General features: G+C 44.3%; 1 protein-coding gene across 1 annotated transcript in view; it reads right to left on the reverse strand.

Annotated features, from left to right (window-relative positions):
* Positions 1–21174, reverse strand: part of ftcd (formimidoyltransferase cyclodeaminase) — a 58144-nt gene extending 36970 nt beyond the window's left edge. Inside the window, exons 1-4 of the mRNA XM_072261170.1 lie at positions 20980–21174; positions 5028–5211; positions 3813–3941; positions 1217–1305 (exon numbers count right to left, since the gene is read on the reverse strand). Coding sequence (XP_072117271.1) covers positions 1217–1305; positions 3813–3941; positions 5028–5211; positions 20980–21033 — 456 coding nt within the window. The 5' untranslated portion in view covers positions 21034–21174. The remainder of the gene's footprint in view (positions 1–1216; positions 1306–3812; positions 3942–5027; positions 5212–20979) is intronic.
* Between the last annotated feature and the right edge of the window lie 771 nt (positions 21175–21945).

Genomic DNA, 21945 nt, shown 5'->3' on the forward strand with positions numbered 1-21945 from the left:
ATCATGTTTTTTAATTGTGCTGCTGCCTTAAAGTTAACAAATTTCACAACAAATGCCAGTGACAGTCAGTCTGATTCTGATGTTGGCACAACCAGACATGAGTGCGGTTCTCTTCGTTCACAGTTTAGCTAATCACTTCCCTTTTCAGGCTTGGGTCCCAGCTAGTGTTTAGAATGATGAAGACTGTGGAAAAAAGTGGCAGTGTTTACTCAGCACCTTAATATGTCTGCCTAACAAGCTCTATAGCACTATCCGAGGATGCTTTATGAGACATTGATCAGATCACACTTAGAGCATTGTGAGCAGTTTTGGGCCCCTCATCCAAGGAATGATGTGCTGGCATTGGAAAGGGTCCAGCAGAGGTTCACAAGAATGATCATGGGAATGAACGGGTTAAGAAATAAAGAGCATTTGATGTCTCTGGGCCTGTACTCGCTGAAGTTCAGAAGAATAAAGAGAGATCTCATTGAATCCTATTGAATATTGAAAGGTCTAGATAGAGTTGACGTGGAGAGGATGTTTCCTATAGTGGGGGAGTCTAGGACCAGAGAGCACAGTCTCAGAATAGAGAAAGATCCAATTAGAACAGAGATGAAGAGGAAATCTTTTTAGCTAAAGGGTTGTGAGTCTGTGGAATTCATTGCTACAAATGGCTGTGGAGGCCAGATGACTGAGTATTTTTAAAGCAGAGCTTGATAGGTTCTTGATTAGAAAGGGGGCCAGCTGGTGACGCAGTGAGATCAGCGCCAGACTCTGGAGCGAAGGTTCCCGAGTTCGAATCCAGGTCGGGCCACCCCCCAGCACGCTTTCCATCCGTGCCGGGTTGAGTGTCGAGCTAGCCACTCGGCCTCGTTAAAAAAATACAAGGGCCGAGTCAGGAACGTTCATAACGTGACCCAGTTAATCCTGACACCACGGCTGAATGTCTGCTACGACACGCTTTCAAAAACTCGAAAGGGCACCAAAGGTCACAAGGAGAAGGCAGGAGAATGTTGAGAGGGATAATTATCTCTCCAATGCCAGCAAACCTTTGCCAACAAACATTCTCAGTGGGAGGAAAGGAATTGTGGATGTCTCAGGTCGAAACTTTGCCAGAGTTCCTTGACAGTTCCTTTCTCCCCCTCAGATGCTGCTTGACCCTCTGAGCAGATTGTGTATCGCTCCTGATTCCAGCACCTCCTGTGCCTCTAAATACCGTCGATCCTCCTTTGCCTACCTTTCCCTGTAGCCCTTCATATTCACCAGCTCGAATGCTGGGCAGTGCTCTGCGATGCTCGTTACGCGCTGCTTCTCCGTATAAGTAGACTGCAAGAAGAGTAACAGTGTTATTCGCTCGGACACAAACAAGCTGGGTGATTAAAGAAACTGCAGAGAGGGTTTACCAGGATGCTGCCTGGATCAAGCGATCTCTCTGGAACAAAGGAAGGTTAATAGACGTGTACAAGAGCCATCCATCAAGAGGGCAGCCAGAGACATTTCCCCAGGGCGAAAAATAGCTAATACAAGTGGGCGTAATTTTAAGATGATTGGAGGAAAGTATAAGGAGGATGAGGGAGGTACATTTTTTTTGTGGTCTTTCTGTGTGATGTCCTGCCAGAGATGGTGGTAGAAGCATTTAGATAGGCACATGGATGATAGAAAAATAGAGGGCTGTGTAGGAGAGAAGGGTTAGATTGATCTTAGAGTAGGTTAAAAGGTTTGCACAACATTGTGGGCCTGTACTGTGTTGTAGTGCTCTATGAACATTGGAGAATGATAGGTCTGGTCCTTGGGCTGAGATTCTAAATTGGAGAAAGGCCAATTTTGATGGCCTGTACAGTGCTATAATGTTTTGTGCTCTATATGTTCTTAAGGACACTGCCTTGAGTCCTGATCATGCTACTAAAAATATCACCTAATGGTGAGTGGGTCAGAAATGTGGTGGACAGAGCTCCAGCGGAGGGCATGCAATAGCTGGGGCCACAAATGGCCAGGCACACTGTTTAACTGCTGAGAAGCAGAGAATTCAGAGGAAGAAGGAGATATGACAGTCTGTGGAGAAAATCACTAAATGTAAATGCACAGCTAATTAAAGGCAATTGAGAAGGTTGACAGAACGTTTGGTGTCAAGAAGGCTCAGGACTCAGACTAAAGTGATGCCTCCATCACACACAGCCACTGCCACGCCCATCTCGAGGACCACGTTCTGCTTTGGCACAGGGGCTGTGGCGGAAACGGAACAACACCAGGAATTTCGGAGGAACTCAGCAGGTCAGGTCGCATTGCAGGAGAGGAATAAAGAATCAACTTTTCAGACTGAGGCCCTTCATCCAGTTCCGACGAAGGGTCTCAGCCCAAAGTGTCAAATCTTCATTTCTTTCCCTAGATGCTGCCCGACCTGCTGAGTTCCTCCAGCATTTTGTGTGTTACTCTGGAATTTCAGCATCTGCAGAATCTTCTGTGTTTATGAGCAGGATTTAGGGACTTGATTGATGAGATCAGGTTGTGTGGCCCAAGTTGCTTGTTCCTTTGAATTCTCTGTTCCTCAACAATTAAAAAGTGTTCCCGGCCCTTAGTGGACCCAGCTGTCATTTGCCCCCACCTTTTGCCTCTTGCCAATGGGTGATATTTTAAGTAGTGCAATCAAAATCCAGGCAACAGTAGGTGTTCAGTGTTCAACCTAAATGGGGTTTTATTAAAACAGTAAAAGGATGTGGAATTGAAGCTGAAAAAAGTATTTTCTTTAGTTGCTGAGTTAATACAAGGAGCCATAATCTTAAACACTTGAGGAGGGAAATATTTCTTCATACAAAGAGCAGCACGCCATAAATGAGTTCCCTTCCGAAACCCACCTCCCTCCAAGTCGCCCAAACCCCTTCCCCCATTCCCTCCAAAAACTCCAGAGGTGTTCACACTGGAGAGGCTGCAGAGGAGAGGATGGAGTTCTGGATTTCATTAACGGGCAGAGATGGGATAGACTGGACTTGTTTTCACCAGAGCAAGGTAGGAAGTATGGCTGATATCTGGAACATGCTACCAGGGGAGGCGGTGAAATCAGATACAATGACTATGCTTAAAAGGCAAGGCATAGAAGGATAGTACCCTTTTGTGGGCAAGATAGGTAACAAGGGCAACACGGCAGGGGTGATTGAAGGGCCTGTTGAGTGCTGCTTAACTCTTGACTCTCAATGGGGATGTGAAACATTCACATCTCGAACTGGGAGCTTTCTGTTAGGCAAGTTACTGATCGGCCACTGAGTAATCTTGTTCTTATTGATCACAGCCTTTGGCCTTCATAAATCAAAGTACTGAGTGCAGGAGTTGGAATGTTATGTTGAAGTTGTATAGGACATTGCTGTGGCCTAATTTGGAGTACTGTCTGCAGTTTTGGTCACCCACCTGCAGGAAATATATCAATAAGATTGAAAGAGTGCAGAGAAAATTTACAGGAATCCTTGCAAGGACTTAAGTTATAGGAGAAATTTGAATAAGTTTGGACTTTATTCCCTAGAGTGTAGAAGGTTGAGGGGAGTTTTGATAGCGGTATACAAAATTAAGAGTGGTATAGATAGGATAAATGCAAGCAGGCTTTTTCCACTGAGGTTCGGTGAAACTAGAACTAAAGGTCATGGGTTAAGGGCGAAAGGTGAAATATTTAAGGGAAACATGAGGGGCTACTTCTTCACTCAGAGGGTGATAAGATGCACTCAGGGACCTGATTCTGTGCACCATCCCCCTCAGACGCTCACAGGGACCTGATTGTGTGCAACTGTCCTCTTTCCAACAGGGTCCTAAGGTTCCTCTCGTGGTTCGTCCAGGCTGTACTCACTCACCAGGTACCTCCAGTTTCTCCGCAAGCCGATTCCCAAACTCAGCTGCGCACTGGACACATTCCTCCATGCGGACGTTACGCACTGGGATGAAGGGACACACATCCAAAGCGCCCATCCTGGGATGTTCACCTGCCGGCAAAACTCAGAATATTAAGACAAGAGCAGAACATCTCCCAAAGCCACCACAAAGTCTTATGAAGGTACGTTGAGCAAGCTGGGGTTTTCCTCTCTGGAGTGAAGGGGGATGAGAGGTGACTTATAGAGATAAGAAGCATAGACTGAGTAACTCTTAGATAGACACATGGGTGACAGATAAATGAAAGATTACGTAGGAGGGAAGGGTATGAGACCACAATCACAGAACACAACGTTGTACAGCGCAGAAACCCTTCACCCCTCTATGCCTGTGCTGTGTTTGATGTTGTAGCATGGATGAAATCACCAGTGAGACAGTCACCGGTAGATACAAAGCAGCTTCTTTATTCGACACAAGAAGGTACAGCAGGCATCATACTGACAGAGACGCTTTCGGTAGAAAGGTCTGCTAGCCCAATGTAGGCTTGATATTTATATGCTAAACACAAAGGCAATTGCTACTTAAAAAGTTATAGACAATGCATAGACAATGCTCCCTATTGAAGCTATATACAAAATATCACACCATCTAACTCCATCCTTTCTTTCCGACGCCAACATGTCTGGGTTGGTACTCACAGCCTTTAGGAATGCAAGTTAAATCCACAATACATTTATTTGGCATTTTACGTGCTAACATAGAAGACAATTAATATTTATAAAGTATAGATAATACTGTCTTCGAAACTACAGCATCTGGTCAAACTATGGCGCCAGACGCATCTGGTATTCACACCTTTTTAGGAAGCGCATTGTTGTGGACTCAATTCACAGTACTTCATCAAATAGAAGTCTGGTGGCCAAAGTAATTCAAGTGTAAACGAATCATCTACCCAAAAAACTCACTCTGACATTTGATTAAATTAATTTAATTAATTTCTTCTGCCTGTGCATGATCCTGTGCTCCAGGTAAAACAAATGCCAGCCTCTCCAGGTAACTCAAGCCCTCCTTGTGGATCTTTTCAGCACCCATTCCTGCCTACTGGCGTGCCACACACAGAGTTCTCTGTGTTGGCATCACACAATCCCCACGGGTACACCGATCCCAAAGCATTAGACAATGAAGCAGTATCCACCCACCTTGGTGTGTTGCCATGTCAATGAGCTGATAGGCCACCTCAGCAGCATTCAGCGCTCCGTTCACGACAGCCTCTGGAGGGCCGACAAATGTGTACACTGTGCGATTGGTGGACTGGCCAGGATCCACATCCAACAGCGAGCAGCCCTTGGTTTGTGAAATGGCATCAGCAATGGCATCAATGACCTGCCAGGAACACAATTCATGGAGCCAGCTGAGTTCATGAATTCATTCTCCGCATCAGTACCCACCAAGGAGAAGGACATGAGTGATGGTGAGATGAGGTAGAGCTATGTTGATATTTAACACATGATGATGTTAAGAAGAAAGAGGTGTTGTGTGCATTAAGACACATTAAAATAGATAAATCACCAGGGCATGATAAGATCTGTCCCAGGATGCTGAAGGAGGCAAGGTGGGAGATTCCCGGTGGCCTGACGAAGATCTTTGTATCCTCTTTAGCCCCAGGCAAGTTTCCAAAAACCTAGAGAACAGCCAGTATTGTCCTACTCTCCCTTCAATCCTCCTCCAGTGTTCCCATTTTCTTCTCTGTTCCTGCCACCCCCTTCCCCTCCTAGCCTGTCCGTCACCCATTCCATAACCCTCTCCCTCGTGGTTCTGTACACCTACTACTCACGCACATCACCCCTTGGATCCATCTGCCATTAACCTCTCCCCTCATGGTTCCCATTATCACCTTTCTCACTTAACAGATTTACACATTTATCATATGGGTGGTGGGTGGAGATGCATCTCTACCAAAGGAGGTGTAAGACACTCGGTCCCTCCACTAGCCTGCAATTCACCCCGGGGCAAGTTGTAGCACCTGCTTATCACCTCCGACTAGGGCCACGTGAAGCCATGGGGGCAAGTGGTGGATGGTCGTATGAGGAGCTGGTACACGTCACAAGTCCTGGTTATGTGACCACTGACACCAGGCAGACAACCTCTGAAGAATATTAATAATGGCAGGGGTCACCCCTCTTGTAAACACACTGCCCAGAAGAAGTCAATGGCAGGCCACCTCTGTAGAAAAATTTTCCAAGAACAGTCATGGTCATGGAAAGAGAGAAAGCCATGATCGCCTCATGTCATGACACGGCATATAATGATGATGATAATGACATTCAGCATCCCTGCTTTTCACCTCCAATATTCCACCCCCCCCCCCACCACCACCTCCTCACTCTATTTGCCACTTAGTTTTGTTTCTTTGTCTGATTTACATCTATCATCCACCTGCCATTGTCTCAAATCCACCCCACTCCCCTCTCCTACATGGCACAACCTGCCAGTCATCTTACATCCCTCCTCAATCCACCAGTCACCTCGGACCACCACCTCACACCAGTACTGGTTATCTTCCCTCTCCACACTCAGTGCTAATGCAGGTTCTCAACCCCAGAAGTTCAAAGTAAATTGACACCACCATAATCTGCCCTGAGATCACAGTAGAACAAAGAAATACTATAGAATCAATGACCGACAAACAACCAGTGTGCAGAGTAAGACAAACTGTGCAAACACAAAAGAATAATACTGAGAACATGAGTTGTGGAGTCCTTGAAAGTCATCGAAGGCAAATCCATTGTTAATGAAGTCTGTTCAAAGTTGAGGTGAGAGAAGTTCTCCACACTGGTTCAGGAGCCTGATGGTTGTCAGGGTAATAAGTTGACAGTAGATAGGGCCATAAAGAGATATTCTGGCACATTGACCTTCATAAATCAACGTATTGAGAACCAGAGTTGGGATGTTATGTTAAAGTTGCATAAGATATAAGTGAGGACTAATTTGGAGTATTGTGTGCAGTTCTGGTCACCTACCTACAGGAAAGATGTCAATAAACATAGAAACATAGAAAGCCTACAGCACAATACAGGCCCTTCGGCCCACAAAACTGTGCTGAACATGTCCTTACCTTAGAAATTACCTAGTGTTACCCATAGCCCTTTATCTTTCTGAGCTCCATATACTTGTGCTGGAGTCTCTTAAAAGACCCTATTGTATCCGCCTCCACCACGGTCGCCAGCAGCCCATTCCACACACTCACCAGTCATTGCATAAAAATCTTACCCCTGATATCTTCTCTGTACCTACTTCCAAGCACCTTAAAACTATGCCCTCTTGCGCTAACCATCTCTACCCTGGGAAAAAGCCTCTGACTATCCACACGATCAATGCTTCTCATCATCTTATACACCTCTATCAGCTCACCTCCCATCCTCCGTTGCTCCAAGGAAAAAAGGCCAAGTTCAGTCAACCTATTCTCATAAGACATGCTCTCCAATCCAGGCAACATCTTTGTAAATGTCCTCTGCACCCTTTCTATGGTTTCCACATCCTTCCTAAAGTGAGGCGACCAGAACTGAGCACAGTACTCCAAGTGGGGTCTGACCAGGGTCCTATACAGCTGCAACATTACTCTCGGTTCCTAAACTGAATTCCATGATTGAAGGTCAATGCTTTCTTAACCACAGAGTCGACCTGCGCAGCAGCCTTGAGTGTCCTATGGACTCAGACCCCAAGATCCCTCTGATTCTCCACACTGCCAAGAGTCTTACCATTAATACTATATTCTGTCATCGTCTTATCCTCTTGGTCTTCACATATTTGTAGAATGCCTTGGGGTTTTCCTTAATCCTGTCTGCCAAGGCCTTCTCATGGCCCTTTCTGGCTCTCCCAATTTCTTCCTTGAGCTCCTTCTTGCTAACCTTATAATCTTCTAGCTCTCTATCATTACCTAGCTTTTTGAACCTTTTGTAAGCTCTTCTTCTTGACTAGATTTACAACAGCCTTTGTGCACCACAGTTCCTGTACCCTACCATCCTTTCCCTGTCTCAATGGTACGTACCCATGCAGAAATCCATGCAAATATCCCCTGAACATTTGCAACATTTCTTCTGTACATTTCCCTGAGAACATCTGTTTCCAGTTTATGCTTCCAAGTTCATGCCTGATAGCCTCATATTTCCCCTTACTGCAATTAAATGCTTTCCTAACTTGTCTGTTCCTATCCCTCTCCAATGCTATGGTAAAGGAGATAGAATTGTGATCACTATCTCCAAAATGCTCTCCCACTGAGAGATCTGACACCTGACCAGGTTCATTTCCCAATACCAGATCAAGTACAGCCTCTCCTCTTGTAGGCTTATCTAAATATTGTGTCAGGAAACCTTCCTGAACACACCTAGCAAACTCCACCCCAACTAAACCCCTCGCTGTAGGGACATGCCAATAGATATTCGTGAAATTAAAATTTCCCACCATGACAACCCTGTTATTGTTACACCTTTCCAGAGTCTATCTCCCTGTCTGCTCCTCGATGTCCCTGTTACTATTGGGTGGGCTATAAAAAACAGCCAGTAGAGTTATTGACCCCTTCTTGTTCCTAACTTCCACACACAGAGACTCCGTAGACAATCCCTCCATGACTTCCTTCTTTTCTGCAGCTGTGACACTATCTCTGATCAACAGTGCCACGCCCCCACCTCTTTTGCCTCCCTCCCTGTCCTTTCTGAAACAACTAAAGCCTGGCACTTGAAGTAACCATTCCTGCCCCGAGCCATCCAAATCTCTGTAATGGCCACGACATCATAGCTCCAAGTACTGATCCACGCTCTAAGCTCATCCGCTTTGCTCATAATACACCTTGCATTAAAACAGACACATTTCAAATCATCAGTCTGAGCACATCCCTTTTCTATCACCTGCCTATCCTCCCTCTCACACTGTCTCCAATCTTTCTCTATTTGTGAGCCAGCCGCCTCTTCCTCCGTCTCTTCAGTTCAGTTCCCACCCCCCCAGCAATTCTAGTTTAAACTCTCCCCATTAGCCTTAGCAAACCTCCCTACCAGGATATTGGATTCACATGCAACCCGTCCTTTTTGTACAGGTCACCCCTGCCCCAAAAGAGGTCCCAATGATCCAGAAATCTGAATCCTTGTCCCCTGCTCCAATCCCTCAGCCACGCATTTATCCTCCACCTCACTCTATTCCTATACTCACTGTTGTGTGGCACAGGCAGTAATCCTGAGATTACTACCTTTGTGGTCCTGCTTCTCAACTTCCTTCCTATCTCCCTGTAGTTTGTTTTCAGGACCTCCTCCCTTTTCCTGCCTATGTCGTTGGTACCAATATGTATCATGACCTCTGGCTGTTCTCCTTCCCACTTCAAGATATCTTGGACGCGATCAGAAACATCCTGCACCCTGGCACCTGGGAGGCAAACTACTATCTGTGTTTCTTTCCTGCATCCACAGAATCACCTGTCTGACCCCCGGACTATAGAGTCCCCTATCACTGCTGCCATCCTCTTCCTTTCCCTACCCTTCTGAACCACAGGGCCAGACTCTGTGCCAGAGGCACAGCCACTGTTGCTTCCCCCAGGTAGGCTGTCCCCCCCCAACAGTACTCAAACAGGAGTACCTATTGTCAAGAAAGAATACTGAGAAAATTTACAAGGACGTTGGCAGGACTTGTGGACCTGATTTTTAGGAGAAGTTTGTAAAGGTTAGGATTTTATAGAACGTAGAAGAATGAGGGAAGATTTGATAAAGGTATACAGAATTAGGTGGGTTGTAGATAAGGTAAATGCAGGCCTTTTCCACTGAGGTTGAATGGGACTAGAACTAGAGGTCGTGACCCTAATTGTTCCCCCCCCCCACAGAACCTGCTCAACCCCGTAAGTTCCTCCAGCAGATTAAAGTGCTCCAGACTCCTCCTATACAAATACGAGATATCTCAGACCTCGACCAAAGGCTGGGCTGCTTGTCGCTTTGTCCAAACACAATTCCCCAATGAGGATGATAAAATCATTCAGGCAAACATGATTGCCACACTTGTCCAATATAGGAGATCTCAATGGGGCAGATTATCTAACTTGTTGTTTGTTTGCGTCCAATCTTCAATTCCTCTTCAGGCCCTCAAAGTCAGGCCCCAATTTAGTATTTTGTTTAAAACATAGAAAAGTACAGCACAGGAACAGGCCCCACGCCCCAATTATTAATATAATGCCAAATTGATCTATTTAGTTCTGCCTGTGCATGATCCATATCCTTCATTTCTCTGCACGTTCATGTGTCTATCCAAGAGCCTTGTAAATGCCTCTATCATATTTGCCTACACCAACAACCCAGCAGCACATTCCAGGCACCCAATCCTCTCTGAAACACTTGAGCACACATCTCCTTTGAACTTACCCCATCTTATCTTAAATGTATGCCCTCTGATTTGACTTTTCTACCCTATGACAAAGATGCTGACTGACTGTCTATTCTGACTGCCTTTTAAAATAACTTTATCCAAAACAGTCACAAAAGGTCAAACATTTGCCTCGGAGTCTCATGAGTTCGGAGCCTCAACTCTGAACTGATTTCACAACCTATGGACTCACTTTCAGAGACTTGGCGCTCATGTTCTCAGTATTATTTATCTACTTTTTGTAGTCCTTGCACAGTTTGTCTTCTTTCGCACATTGATCGTTTGGCAGTCATTGTGAGCAGTTTTTCATTTATTCCATTGTATTTTGCTATTCTCCTGTGAATGCTTGCAAAAAAATTAATCTCATGGTGGCATATTTTGATAATATATTTTACTTCGAACTTTGAAATGTGTTCTCCATCCCCTGCGAAGCCCATAGATCCTGGGAGCCCTTCAGCGAGCCAGTCGACACCACGACCTCCTTCTCCAGGGACAAGCCAGCACCAACATATCCACAGATTGTGGGAGGGTGGTCACCTCAAACAGACACTTTGATGGCCTGCTGCCTGGACCTGTGAATTGCCACCTTGCCCAGGCCCAGGAGCAGACGAAGAGGGGCTCCCCTGGGTGACTCACCCTTTTCCACATGGGTTGGCCACGGTCAGTCAAGTCAAGTCACATCACTTTTTATTGTCATTTCGACCATAGACTGCTGGTACAGTACACAGTAAAAACAAAACAACATTCCTCCAGGACCATGGGGCTACATGAAACAACACAAAACTACACTAGACTAAGTGAGACAATACAAGGCTACACTAGACTATGTAAGACAACACAAAAACTGCACTAGACTACAGACCTGCACAGGACTACATAAAGTGCACAAAACAGTGCAGGGCAGTACAATAATTAATAAACAAGACAATAGACACAGTAGAGGACCAATTACAATATAATAATAAACAATGTAGATGTCAGTCTAGACTCTGGGTATTAAGGAGTCTGATGGCTTGGGGGAAGAAACTGTTACATAGTCTGGTCGTGAAAGCCCGAATGCTTCGATACCTTTTGCCAGATGGCAGGAGGGAGAAGAGTTTGTATGAGGGGTGTGTAGGGTTCTTCATAATGCTGTTGGCTTTGCAGATGCAGCGTGTGGTGTAAATGTCTGTAATGGTGGGAATAGAGACCCTGATGATCTTCTCAGCTGACCTCACTATCCGCTGCAGAGTCTTGCGATCCGAGATGGTACAATTCCCGAACCAGGCAGTGATGCAGCTGCTCAGGATGCTCTCAATATAACCTGTGTAGAATGTGGTGAGGATGGGGGGTGGGAGATGGACTTTTCTCAGCCTTCGCAGAGAGTAGCACGGGACTGAAGTGCAACCAATATTCTGAAGAGCACCTCCCACAAACACTGAAACAGGAGCCATAATCTCTCACTCACCATTGGCACATGAAGCATTGGCTCCTCCAGGCCATGAATGAAACAACTTCAGGGACTAAATGCAGGGCAGCGTCCAGAGCAGCATTCTCCACCCCATGTCCCCAAATGTAAAGCTGAGTCCAAGAGCCGGCAGGTGTTGTTGGAGCTACATAACACCCTGGTTAGACCACACTGGAATATTGTGCTCAGTTCTGGTCGCCTCATTATAGAAAGGATGTGGAAGCTTTGGAGAGGGTGCAGAGGAGATTTACCAGGACTAGAAGGCATGTCTTATGAGGACAGGTCGAGCGAGCTAGGGCTTATCTCTTTGGAGCAAAGAAGGATGAGAGATGACCTGACAGCGGTGTACAAGATTATAAGAAGCATAGATAGAGTGGAGACCCAGAGACCCTTTTCCAGGGTGGAAATGGCTAATACATGAGGGCATAATTTTAAGGTGAGTGGAGAAAAATATAGGGGGGGATGTCACAGGTAAGTTCTAAACACAGAGAGTGGTGGTATGTAGAACACTCTACCGGGGGTGGTGGTAAAGACAGATACATAAGGGGCATTTACTAGTCTCTTAGAAAGGCACATGAATGATAGGAAAATGAGTTATGTAGGAGTTAAGGGTTAGATTGAGCTTAGAGTAAATTAAAATATCGTGGGCTGAAGGGCCTGTACTATGCTGTAATGTTCTATGTCAAAGGAGGACTCCCTTTCAGACTGATCTCCGGGTCTGGACAAGAGGTTGGGTGAGGAAAATTGGAGAGTGGCCTGTTCAGGAATCATCTCTGCACAGGCCACTTCCTAGTGACATGGTGGGTAACTGGTTCTTGAACGGAGTTTCCGATAGACATGGTGGGTAACTGGTTTTCGAAGGGGAGATTCTGACAGACATGGTGGGTAACTGGTTCTTGAGGGGAGATTCTGAGAGACATGGTGGGTAACTGGTTCTTGAAGGGGAGATTCTGACAGGCATGGGGTGTAACTGGTTATTGAAGGGGAGTTTCAGGGTCTGGGTTCAGTGGGTGACTGAGTACAGTCAATCTCTGCCCAAACCCATGAGCCCCCACGTATCCGGACTGCAGGAAGCTTTTCCAGCATGGGCCTCAGTAGTGCAGCATTGAGCATGTCACTTTACAGTGCCAGCAACGACCGATCAGGGTTTATTGCACACTGCTGTCTGTGGGAAGTTTGTAAGTTCTCCCCATGACCAAGTGGGTTTCCTCCAGGTGCTGCAGCTTCCTCCCGCATTTCAAAGACGTACAGATAGGGTTAGTAAGTTGAGGGCGTGCTCTGTTGCTGCTGAGAGTCTAGTGACACCTGCAGTCTGCCCCTGCACAATCCTGGCTGATGTGACGCAAAATTACACATTTCACCGTATGTTGCAATGTTTCAACGTACATGTTGCAAATAAAACTAATCTTTGATCAGTGAATTGTTACTCACCCCTTCACTGAGCAGTCTGCCACTTTGTCTGGCTACTCGAGCAGGCAGAACGTCTCGCTCTGCTGTTGGGTTGGGGTTGGTGGGGTTTAGGGGTTCTGACTGGAGCTGATCATGTGCCAGACTCTGAAAAGGTCCCAATAAAAGACAGACAACTCCTGAAGAACAACATGACTAATGCTTGCCACTGAGAGACGCAGGCCTTCCTGAAGGCAGATTCCTCGGCACAGCAAGTATATCACCACCACACAGCATCTGGGAGGATATTTAACGCACAGTGTGTAAACATCACCAAGGACTTGCCCTCATTCAGCCATGTGGACCTGTGGCTTAGAAAATGCACCAGTGCCTCTGCTTCCTCAGAAAGCTGATGACCTTCACCATTTTTGATCGATGCACCGTAGAATATCCTAGTGCATCACAGCTTGGGACGCAACAGTTCTGCCCATGACTGCAAGAAACCGCAGAGAGTTGTGGGCACAGTTCTCTGCAAAAGTCTTAACCAAAAAGAAGAAAATCTGAGCATATTTCACCGGTTTTGGCATCATTACGCTGGCTGCCTATGTCCTTTTGGATCAATGTGAAAATATTCTTGATTATATATACAGCTCTGAATAATATAACTCCTCGGTATATTTTGGAGAGTCTAACCCCTTACATTCCTTATCTTAAACTTAGGTCCATGAATACTGATTTACATGGTGCTCCTAGAGCCAAGCATATAAGAACTGCTGATGTGGCCTTTTGCTCTTATGGACCAGAAATTTGGAATACTCTACCGACTGAGAAACGCCAGGCTAGTACTGTGGAACATTTCGATACAATTCCAAAAGCCTGCTTTTTAATTAGTTATAGGATTACTTAATGCCTCTGAGGGGTGATTACATTTATATAATTTGTTATATTTGATTACATTTTATTCTATATAATGTTTGACTTATGATTTTTACTTTTGTATTTTTATGACTATATTTACACTTTCTAAAGCACTTTGAAGTTGCATCTTAATGTATGGTGCTATATAAATAAAATTATTATTATTATTATTATTGTATTTTTGTTTTTTCTTAGCTCAAGCTGGTAAAACCTGAGGTACGGGCATAGCCAAATGCATTCAATTGCTAGGAACTTTTGGACTATTCTGGTGGTGTTTAATATTGTGGCTTTCTGAAGATTTACATAAATATTGCTGTGCTGGCCTAATTGTTTAATGCTATTGTGTAGTGAGTTTGGGATGACACCAGTTGTAGATATTACTGATGAGAAAATGTATATCCTGTTCATGTTCCATAGTCTTTCAGTTTCCTCTTTTAATTCAGTATTTTTCTGGTGTTTTTCACTTATTGATTTCTGTATTTTATGTGTGTTTGGAATGGTTATATCTATTAAGTAAGTTGTTCTTGTTTGTTTATCCTGTATTGTTATATCCAGACAGTTATTATGGATTGTCCTATCTGCAATGTCTGATTGGTCGTAATGTAATTTTGTGAGTCTCTGACTGTAAACTGGACCAGGCTTTTATTTATTGTAGGGTATGGTTTCTTTTATGAAATTGTATTTTAAAGTAAGATTTTGGTGAAAGGTGTTTGCCACTTGATTGTGCCTGTTTAAGTAATCAGATTGAGTTAAACTGCTGCAGGAACCTGTAACGTTTTGGATAGTTTCTGGAACTCCTGGCATTTTCTGCATTCATTGTCTTGAATTTGTTGGTCTTTTATTATGTATTTTTGATCATTTTTGCATTAACCACCTGGTCTTCTATTGCCACAAGGAATCCTTCTGTTTCTGGGAAGAGGTTTCCAACTCTGAGACAGGTGTTCGACGCTTCCTTGTCGACATCTAGTCTGCTCAGATTGTGGGGATGTCTTCCATGGAGGGTCATGCTCTTGCATTGGTTAACTCTTTCTTCAATAGTGATAACTTCTTCATTTTTCTGAGTTCTGCTTTCATTTAAGTTTAGTGGTGTGTACTTCTCGCCAAAATTACATATGTGCACATGGAGTGCTGAATCTCGTTTTTGTTGATGAAAATATATCCTTAGAACTTTTGTCTGACCGTTGTGTAAATTTTTTATATCTGTTATTCCTCTGCCCCCTCCTGTCCTAGGTAGTGTTAATAAAAGTGCATTCGAGCGTACATAGTGTTTTCTAAAATTTGTTATTTCAGGTCTTATTTTTCTTTGTAAATTTTCCAGATCAGTTTCAGACCAAGATATTATGCCAAAAGAATACATCAATATGTGTATAACAAAAGTGTTTATTGCCTTTATTATATTTTTACTATTGAGCTCTGTTTGGCAGATTTTCTTAAGCCTTGAGGTAAATTCTATCGAAAATTTCCCCTTTATTGCACTTTGCTTTTTGATACCCCAGATACTTACACATTTCATATCCATCTACTGGTTGTATTATATCCTGCTGCTCTGTTTTGAGTTCTGTTAGCTCTTTGCACCTTTATGTTTAATAATCTGCACTTATCTAGTCCAAAGCTCTTGTTTATACCTTTTGATAATAGTTCTACTATTTGAACTAATTGCTTTAGTTTTACTGATGAAGGAGCGTATAATTTCTAATTGTCCATGTGTAGGAGATGTGTCAAGGTGTAATTCATTTTGTTGTTTCTAATCTGATACCCAATTTTTGTTTGATTCAGGAAATTAGAAAGGGGGTTTAAAGCTAGACAGAACCATAGTGGGCTTAGAAAGTTGCCCTAGAAAATGCCTCGGTTTATTTTGGTAACGGTGGTTGTTAATAGATAGGGTGATTATAGTACACCAATGCTTCTTTAGATGTTGAAGGAATTTGACAAGTATTGAGTGTAATTTATTTATATTATGAACTTCTATTAACCATGAGTGTGAGACAAAATCAAATGCGTTTTGGTAGTCAATATAACAATATGAAAGATTATAATGGGTGACTTCAATCTACATGTAGATTGGGTGAACCAAATTGGTAAAGGTGCTGAGGAAGAGGATTTCTTGGAATGTATGCGGGATGGTTTTTTGAACCAACATGTCGAGGAACCAACTAGAGAGCAGGCTATTCTGGACTGGGTTTTGAGCAATGAGGAAGGGTTAATTAGCAATCTTGTCATGAGAGGCCCCTTGGGTAAGAGTGACCATAATATGGTGGAATTCTTCATTAAGATGGAGAGTGACATAGTTAATTCAGAAACAAAGGTTCTGAACTTAAAGAGGGGTAACTTTGAAGGTATGAGACGTGAATTAGCTAAGATAGACTGGCAAATGACACTTAAAGGATTGACGGTGGATATGCAATGGCAAGCATTTAAAGGTTGCATGGATGAACTACAACAATTGTTCATCCCAGTTTGGCAAAAGAATAAATCAAGGAAGGTAGTGCACCCGTGGCTGACAAGAGAAATTAGGGATAGTATCAATTCCAAAGAAGAAGCATACAAATTAGCCAGAGAAAGTGGCTCACCTGAGGACTGGGAGAAATTCAGAGTTCAGCAGAGGAGGACAAAGGGCTTAATTAGGAAGGGGAAAAAAGATTATGAGAAAAAACTGGCAGGGAACATAAAAACGGACTGTAAAAGCTTTTATAGATATGTAAAAAGAAAAAGACTGGTAAAGACAAATGTAGGTCCCCTGCAGACAGAAACAGGTGAATTGATTATGGGGAGCAAGGACATGGCAGACCAATTGAATAATTACTTTGGTTCTGTCTTCACTAAGGAGGACATAAATAATCTTCCAGAAATAGTAGGGGACAGAGGGTCCAGTGAGATGGAGGAACTGAGCGAAATACATGTTAGTAGGGAAGTGGTGTTAGGTAAATTGAAGGGATTGAAGGCAGATAAATCCCCAGGGCCAGATGGTCTGTATTCTAGAGTGCTTAAGGAAGTAGCCCAAGAAATAGTGGATGCATTAGTGATAATTTTTCAAAACTCGTTAGATTCTGGACTAGTTCCTGAGGATTGGAGGGTGGCTAATGTAACTCCACTTTTTAAAAAAGGAGGGAGAGAGAAACCGAGGAATTATAGACTGATTAGCCTAACGTCGGTGGTGGGGAAACTGCTGGAGTCAGCACATTTGGAAAGCGGTGAAATGATCGGACAAAGTCAGCATGGATTTGTGAAAGGAAAATCATGTCTGACGAATCTCATAGAATTTTTTGAGGATGTAACTAGTAGAGTGGATAGGGGAGAACCAGTGGATGTGGTATATTTGGATTTTCAAAAGGCTTTTGACAAGGTCCCACACAGGAGATTAGGGTGCAAACTTAAAGCACACGGTATTGGGGGTAAGGTATTGGTGTGGGTGGAGAATTGGTTAGCAGACAGGAAGCAAAGAGTGGGAATAAATGGGACCTTTTCAGAATGGCAGGCGGAGACTAGTGGGGTACCGCAAGGCTCAGTGCTGGGACCCCAGTTGTTTACAATATATATTAATGACTTGGATGAGGGAATTAAATGCAGCATCTCCAAGTTTGCGGATGACACGAAGCTGGGTGGCAGTATTAGCTGTGAGGAGGATGCTAAGGGGATGCAGGGTGACTTGGATAGGTTGGGTGAGTGGGCAAGTTCATGGCAGAAGCAATTTAATGTGGATAAATGTGAAGTTATCCACTTTGGTGGCAAAAATAGGAAAACAGATTATTATCTGAATGGTGGCCGATTAGGAAAAGGGGAGGTGCAACGAGACCTGGGTGTCATTATACACCAGTCATTGAAAGTGGGCATGCAGGTACAGCAGGCGGTGAAAAAGGCGAATGGTATGCTGGCATTTATAGCGAGAGGATTCGAGTACAGGAGCAAGGAGGTACTACTGCAGTTGTACAAGGCCTTGGTGAGACCACACCTGGAGTATTGTGTGCAGTTTTGGTCCCCTAATCTGAGGAAAGACATCCTTGCCATAGAGGGAGTGCAAAGAAGGTTCACCAGATTGATTCCTGGGATGGCAGGACTTTCATATGAAGAAAGACTGGATGAACTGGGCTTGTACTCGTTGGAATTTAGAAGATTGAGGGGGGATCTGATTGAAACGTATAAGATCCTAAAGGGATTGGACAGGCTAGATGCAGGAAGATTGTTCCCGATGTTGGGGAAGTCCAGAACGAGGGGCCACAGTTTGAGGATAGAGGGGAAGCCTTTTAGGACCGAGATTAGGAAAAACTTCTTCACACAGAGAGTGGTGAATCTGTGGAATTCTCTGCCACAGAAAACAGTTGAGGCCAGTTCATTGGCTATATTTAAGAGGGAGTTAGATATGGCCCTTGTGGCTACGGGGGTCAGGGGGTATGGAGGGAAGGCTGGGGCGGGGTTCTGAGTTGGATGATCAGCCATGATCATAATGAATGGCGGTGCAGGCTCGAAGGGCCGAATGGCCTACTCCTGCACCTATTTTCTATGTTTCTATGTTTCTATTTCTGCTTGTCCACTGGGCTTGATTTAGAATGACAGAATCTATTATCAGTTGTCCTTTACATCTGCTCTTCTGTGAGTACTGTATACGGTGGTTATCAAATTGAGTGGTGATTAGTTGCGAGATACATGATGTTACAATTTTATATATAGTTTGTAAACAAGTAATAGGACAATATTTTGATGGATCATTTGTGATTTCTCCTTCCTGTGAAGGAAAGGGGACAAAAACAGGAGGACCAGAACCTCAGTGTCCCTCCTTTAGCCACTAATCTTCTCCTCCAACAGTAAATTTTCTTACTTTCCTCTTTTTCTATCTCCTCTCCTACATGATAATACCGCAGTTTTCCAGACTCAACTTAATGAAAGGCCCAGATAGAGTGGATGTGGAGAGGATGGTTCCTATAGTGAGGGAGTCCAGGACAAGGTACAGCTTCAAAATAGAGGGATGTCCATTTAGAATAGAGATAAGGAGGAATTCCTTTAGCCAGAGAGTAGTGAATCTTGCCACAGACAGTTGTGGACCAGGCCACTGAGTATATTTAAAGCAGAGGTTGACAGGTTCTTGATTAGTCGGGGTGTCAAAGGTTATGGAAAGAAGGCAGGAGAATGGAGTAGAGAGGGACAATAAGTCAGCCATGATGGAATGATGGAGCAGACCAGATGGGCTGAGTGGCCTAATCTTGCTCCTCTATCTTATTGCCTTGTGGTTCCACTGTATCAGAACTAGCAGTTCTGCTGTAGGTTACCTATTGGTAATATTACCTCATTTCTTCTCTCTTCACTGGCGAATATTGACCTGCTGGGAACTCCCTACTGTTGTAACCCATCTGAAGGAACTGATGGCACTGTGGCAAAATTTGCAAATGGAACCAAGATGGGTGGAGGGGCAAAGAGTGTCACAGAAGTAGAGAGTCTGAAGAAGAACTTATGCTGGTTGGGAGAGTGAGCAAAGTGGCAGATCGAAGTTCAAAGTAAATATATTACCAAGGTCACCATGTACTATCTAGAGATTCATTTTCTTGCAGGCATTCACAGTAGGACAAAGAAATACAATAGAATCAATGCACTGCACAACCCTGCACAAACAAGACTGACAAACAACCAATGCACAAAGGAAGGCAAGCTGTGCAAGTACGGTACCGCACAAAAACACTTTACAGTACCAGCGACCTGGGTTCAATTCCTGCTGCTGTCTGCACCTTCTCCCCCTGACCCTGTGGGATTCCTCCTTGCACAGTCCAAAGACGTACCGGTTGGTAGTCTAATTGGTCATTGTAAATTGTCCCGTGTTTAGGCTCGGGTTGCTGGGCAGCTTGGTTTGAAGGGCTGGAAAGGCCAATTCCGTGCTGTATCTCAATAAATAAACACCTACATATACAAGTGAAAAAATAATACTGAGAACGGGAGCTGTTCAGTCCTTGAAAGTGAGTCAGTTGGTTGGAATACAGTGTGGAGTGATGCACTTTGGCAGGAGGAGTAAAGGTGTGGACTGTTCTCTAAATGGGGAAAGAATTCAGAAATTGGAAGTGCAAAGGGACTTGGGAGACCTCGTTCAGGACTCTCACGAGGTTAGCTTGCTGGTTGAGTCATTAGTCAAGAAGTCAAATTAGCATCCATTTTGAGAGGACTCGAACAAGGATGTACGGCTGAGGCTTTGATCAGACCACATATGGACATTGTGAGCAGTTTTGGGCCCTGTATTTAAGATGCTCAGCTCCTGGAGAGGGTGCAGATGAAGGTTCACATGGATGACCCCTGGATGAATGTAGGAGGAGCATTTGATGTCCTGTACTCAGTGGAGTTCAGAAGGATGAGGGGGGATCTCATTGAAACCTTCAGGGTTCTGCAATGTCTCGGTTCCAAGGGCACAGCCTCAGAATAAAGGGACATCGCTTTACAACTGATAAGAGGAGGAATGTGTTCAGCCACAGGGTGGTGAATGTGTAGAATTTGTTGCTGCAGCGGGTGGTGGGGGTCAAGCCATTGGCTGTATTTAAGACAGAAATTGATAGGCTCTTGAATGGTAAGGGGGTGAAGGGTTACAGGGAGAAGGCAGAGGAATGGGGTTGAAAAAAATGGGGCGATACCCACATGTAATTGAAATTCTGCAGATGCTGGAAGTCTTGAGCAACAAACAGAAAATGCTGCAGAAGTCAATAAGGCAGGCAGCATCTAAGGAGGGGAATAAGTTGTCGATGTTTCAGGCCAAAGTCCTCCACCAGACCTCTTGATAAATCCTGATGAAGAGTCCTGGCTCGAAACGTCGATTGTTTATTCTCCTTGTATAACTGATCCCTGATGTTCCCCTCAGCGTGGATTACAAGACGTTCACCCAGATACTATTTATCCATCTGGGCTCCATTTTGAGGCTGCTCCATTCAGGACAACGTCCATTTGGATCAGTTATTTTGACTATTTACCCTTCTATGAGGTGTAAACACACTGGCAGTCACTCACCAGGCACAAGTACAGCCCATTGACATCCTTACCATTTTGTCCTGCCCGTTGGAAAAATTTGGCACACACTCCACCAGCTGGGCCATGTTGCTTCAAAGAGAAGTCAAATAACACTGCAAAATAAATGAAATGTGGAAGCCGTCTCCTCGGTAACTCAGGACACAGTGGACCTGAAGCTGATCACAATCACAGCGCTCGACTGGAGGGTATCAGAGCTCGAATTCCGGCCTCATTGGACTTTCCACAGTCTGTCAATCAATTACTTGGAAGGACGGGGCCCTGCTGTACCACATGACACACAAGGTAGTACAGGACAACAGATCTTAAAGGTACACAGATATCAAACACATAAATAGTTCCACCCTACAAACATGAAGTCAACAAAACCATTTCTTTACTTCTAGGCTCAGCAGCTGCACAATTTTATTCTGCATCATCTCAGGGCAAAGCCAGAATCACCGAAGAATTCTCCAAATTCTGTCTTTTAACTTCACCACACTATTTCATTCACACTCTCCAGTTCACTTTGCTTCTAACATGATGCAGGTCAGGAGGATTTTACAGACAGCTACTCGAGCAGCACTCTCACTGCCTTGGCTGGGGAACACTGTCACATCATTGCCAATGCCCGTGTGACATTCAGCTCAATTATTGTCCCAGAAAAAGGAACATAGACCAGTACAGCACAGGAACAGGCCATTCAGCCAACAGCGTGGTGCTGAACCAATTAAATGTGGTCAATCAGATGGCCAATGAAATGTACCTCTTCTCCCTGCACAATGTCCATATCTTTCCATTTTCCTCTCATTCATGTACCTGTCTAAATGTCTCTTAGAAGTCCCTAATGTTTCTACCTTTACCACCAGCCCAGGCAGCTCATTTCAGGCACCAACCACTCTCTGTGAAAAAAACATGCCCCTCACCTTAAATGCAAGCTCTTTGGTATTGGGCATTTCAACCCTGGGACAGAGATACTGTTTGCCTAATCCATCTTATTA

Source organism: Mobula birostris, chromosome 6 (genome assembly GCF_030028105.1).
Source record: "Mobula birostris isolate sMobBir1 chromosome 6, sMobBir1.hap1, whole genome shotgun sequence".
NCBI classification, from domain to species: Eukaryota; Metazoa; Chordata; class Chondrichthyes; order Myliobatiformes; family Myliobatidae; genus Mobula; species Mobula birostris.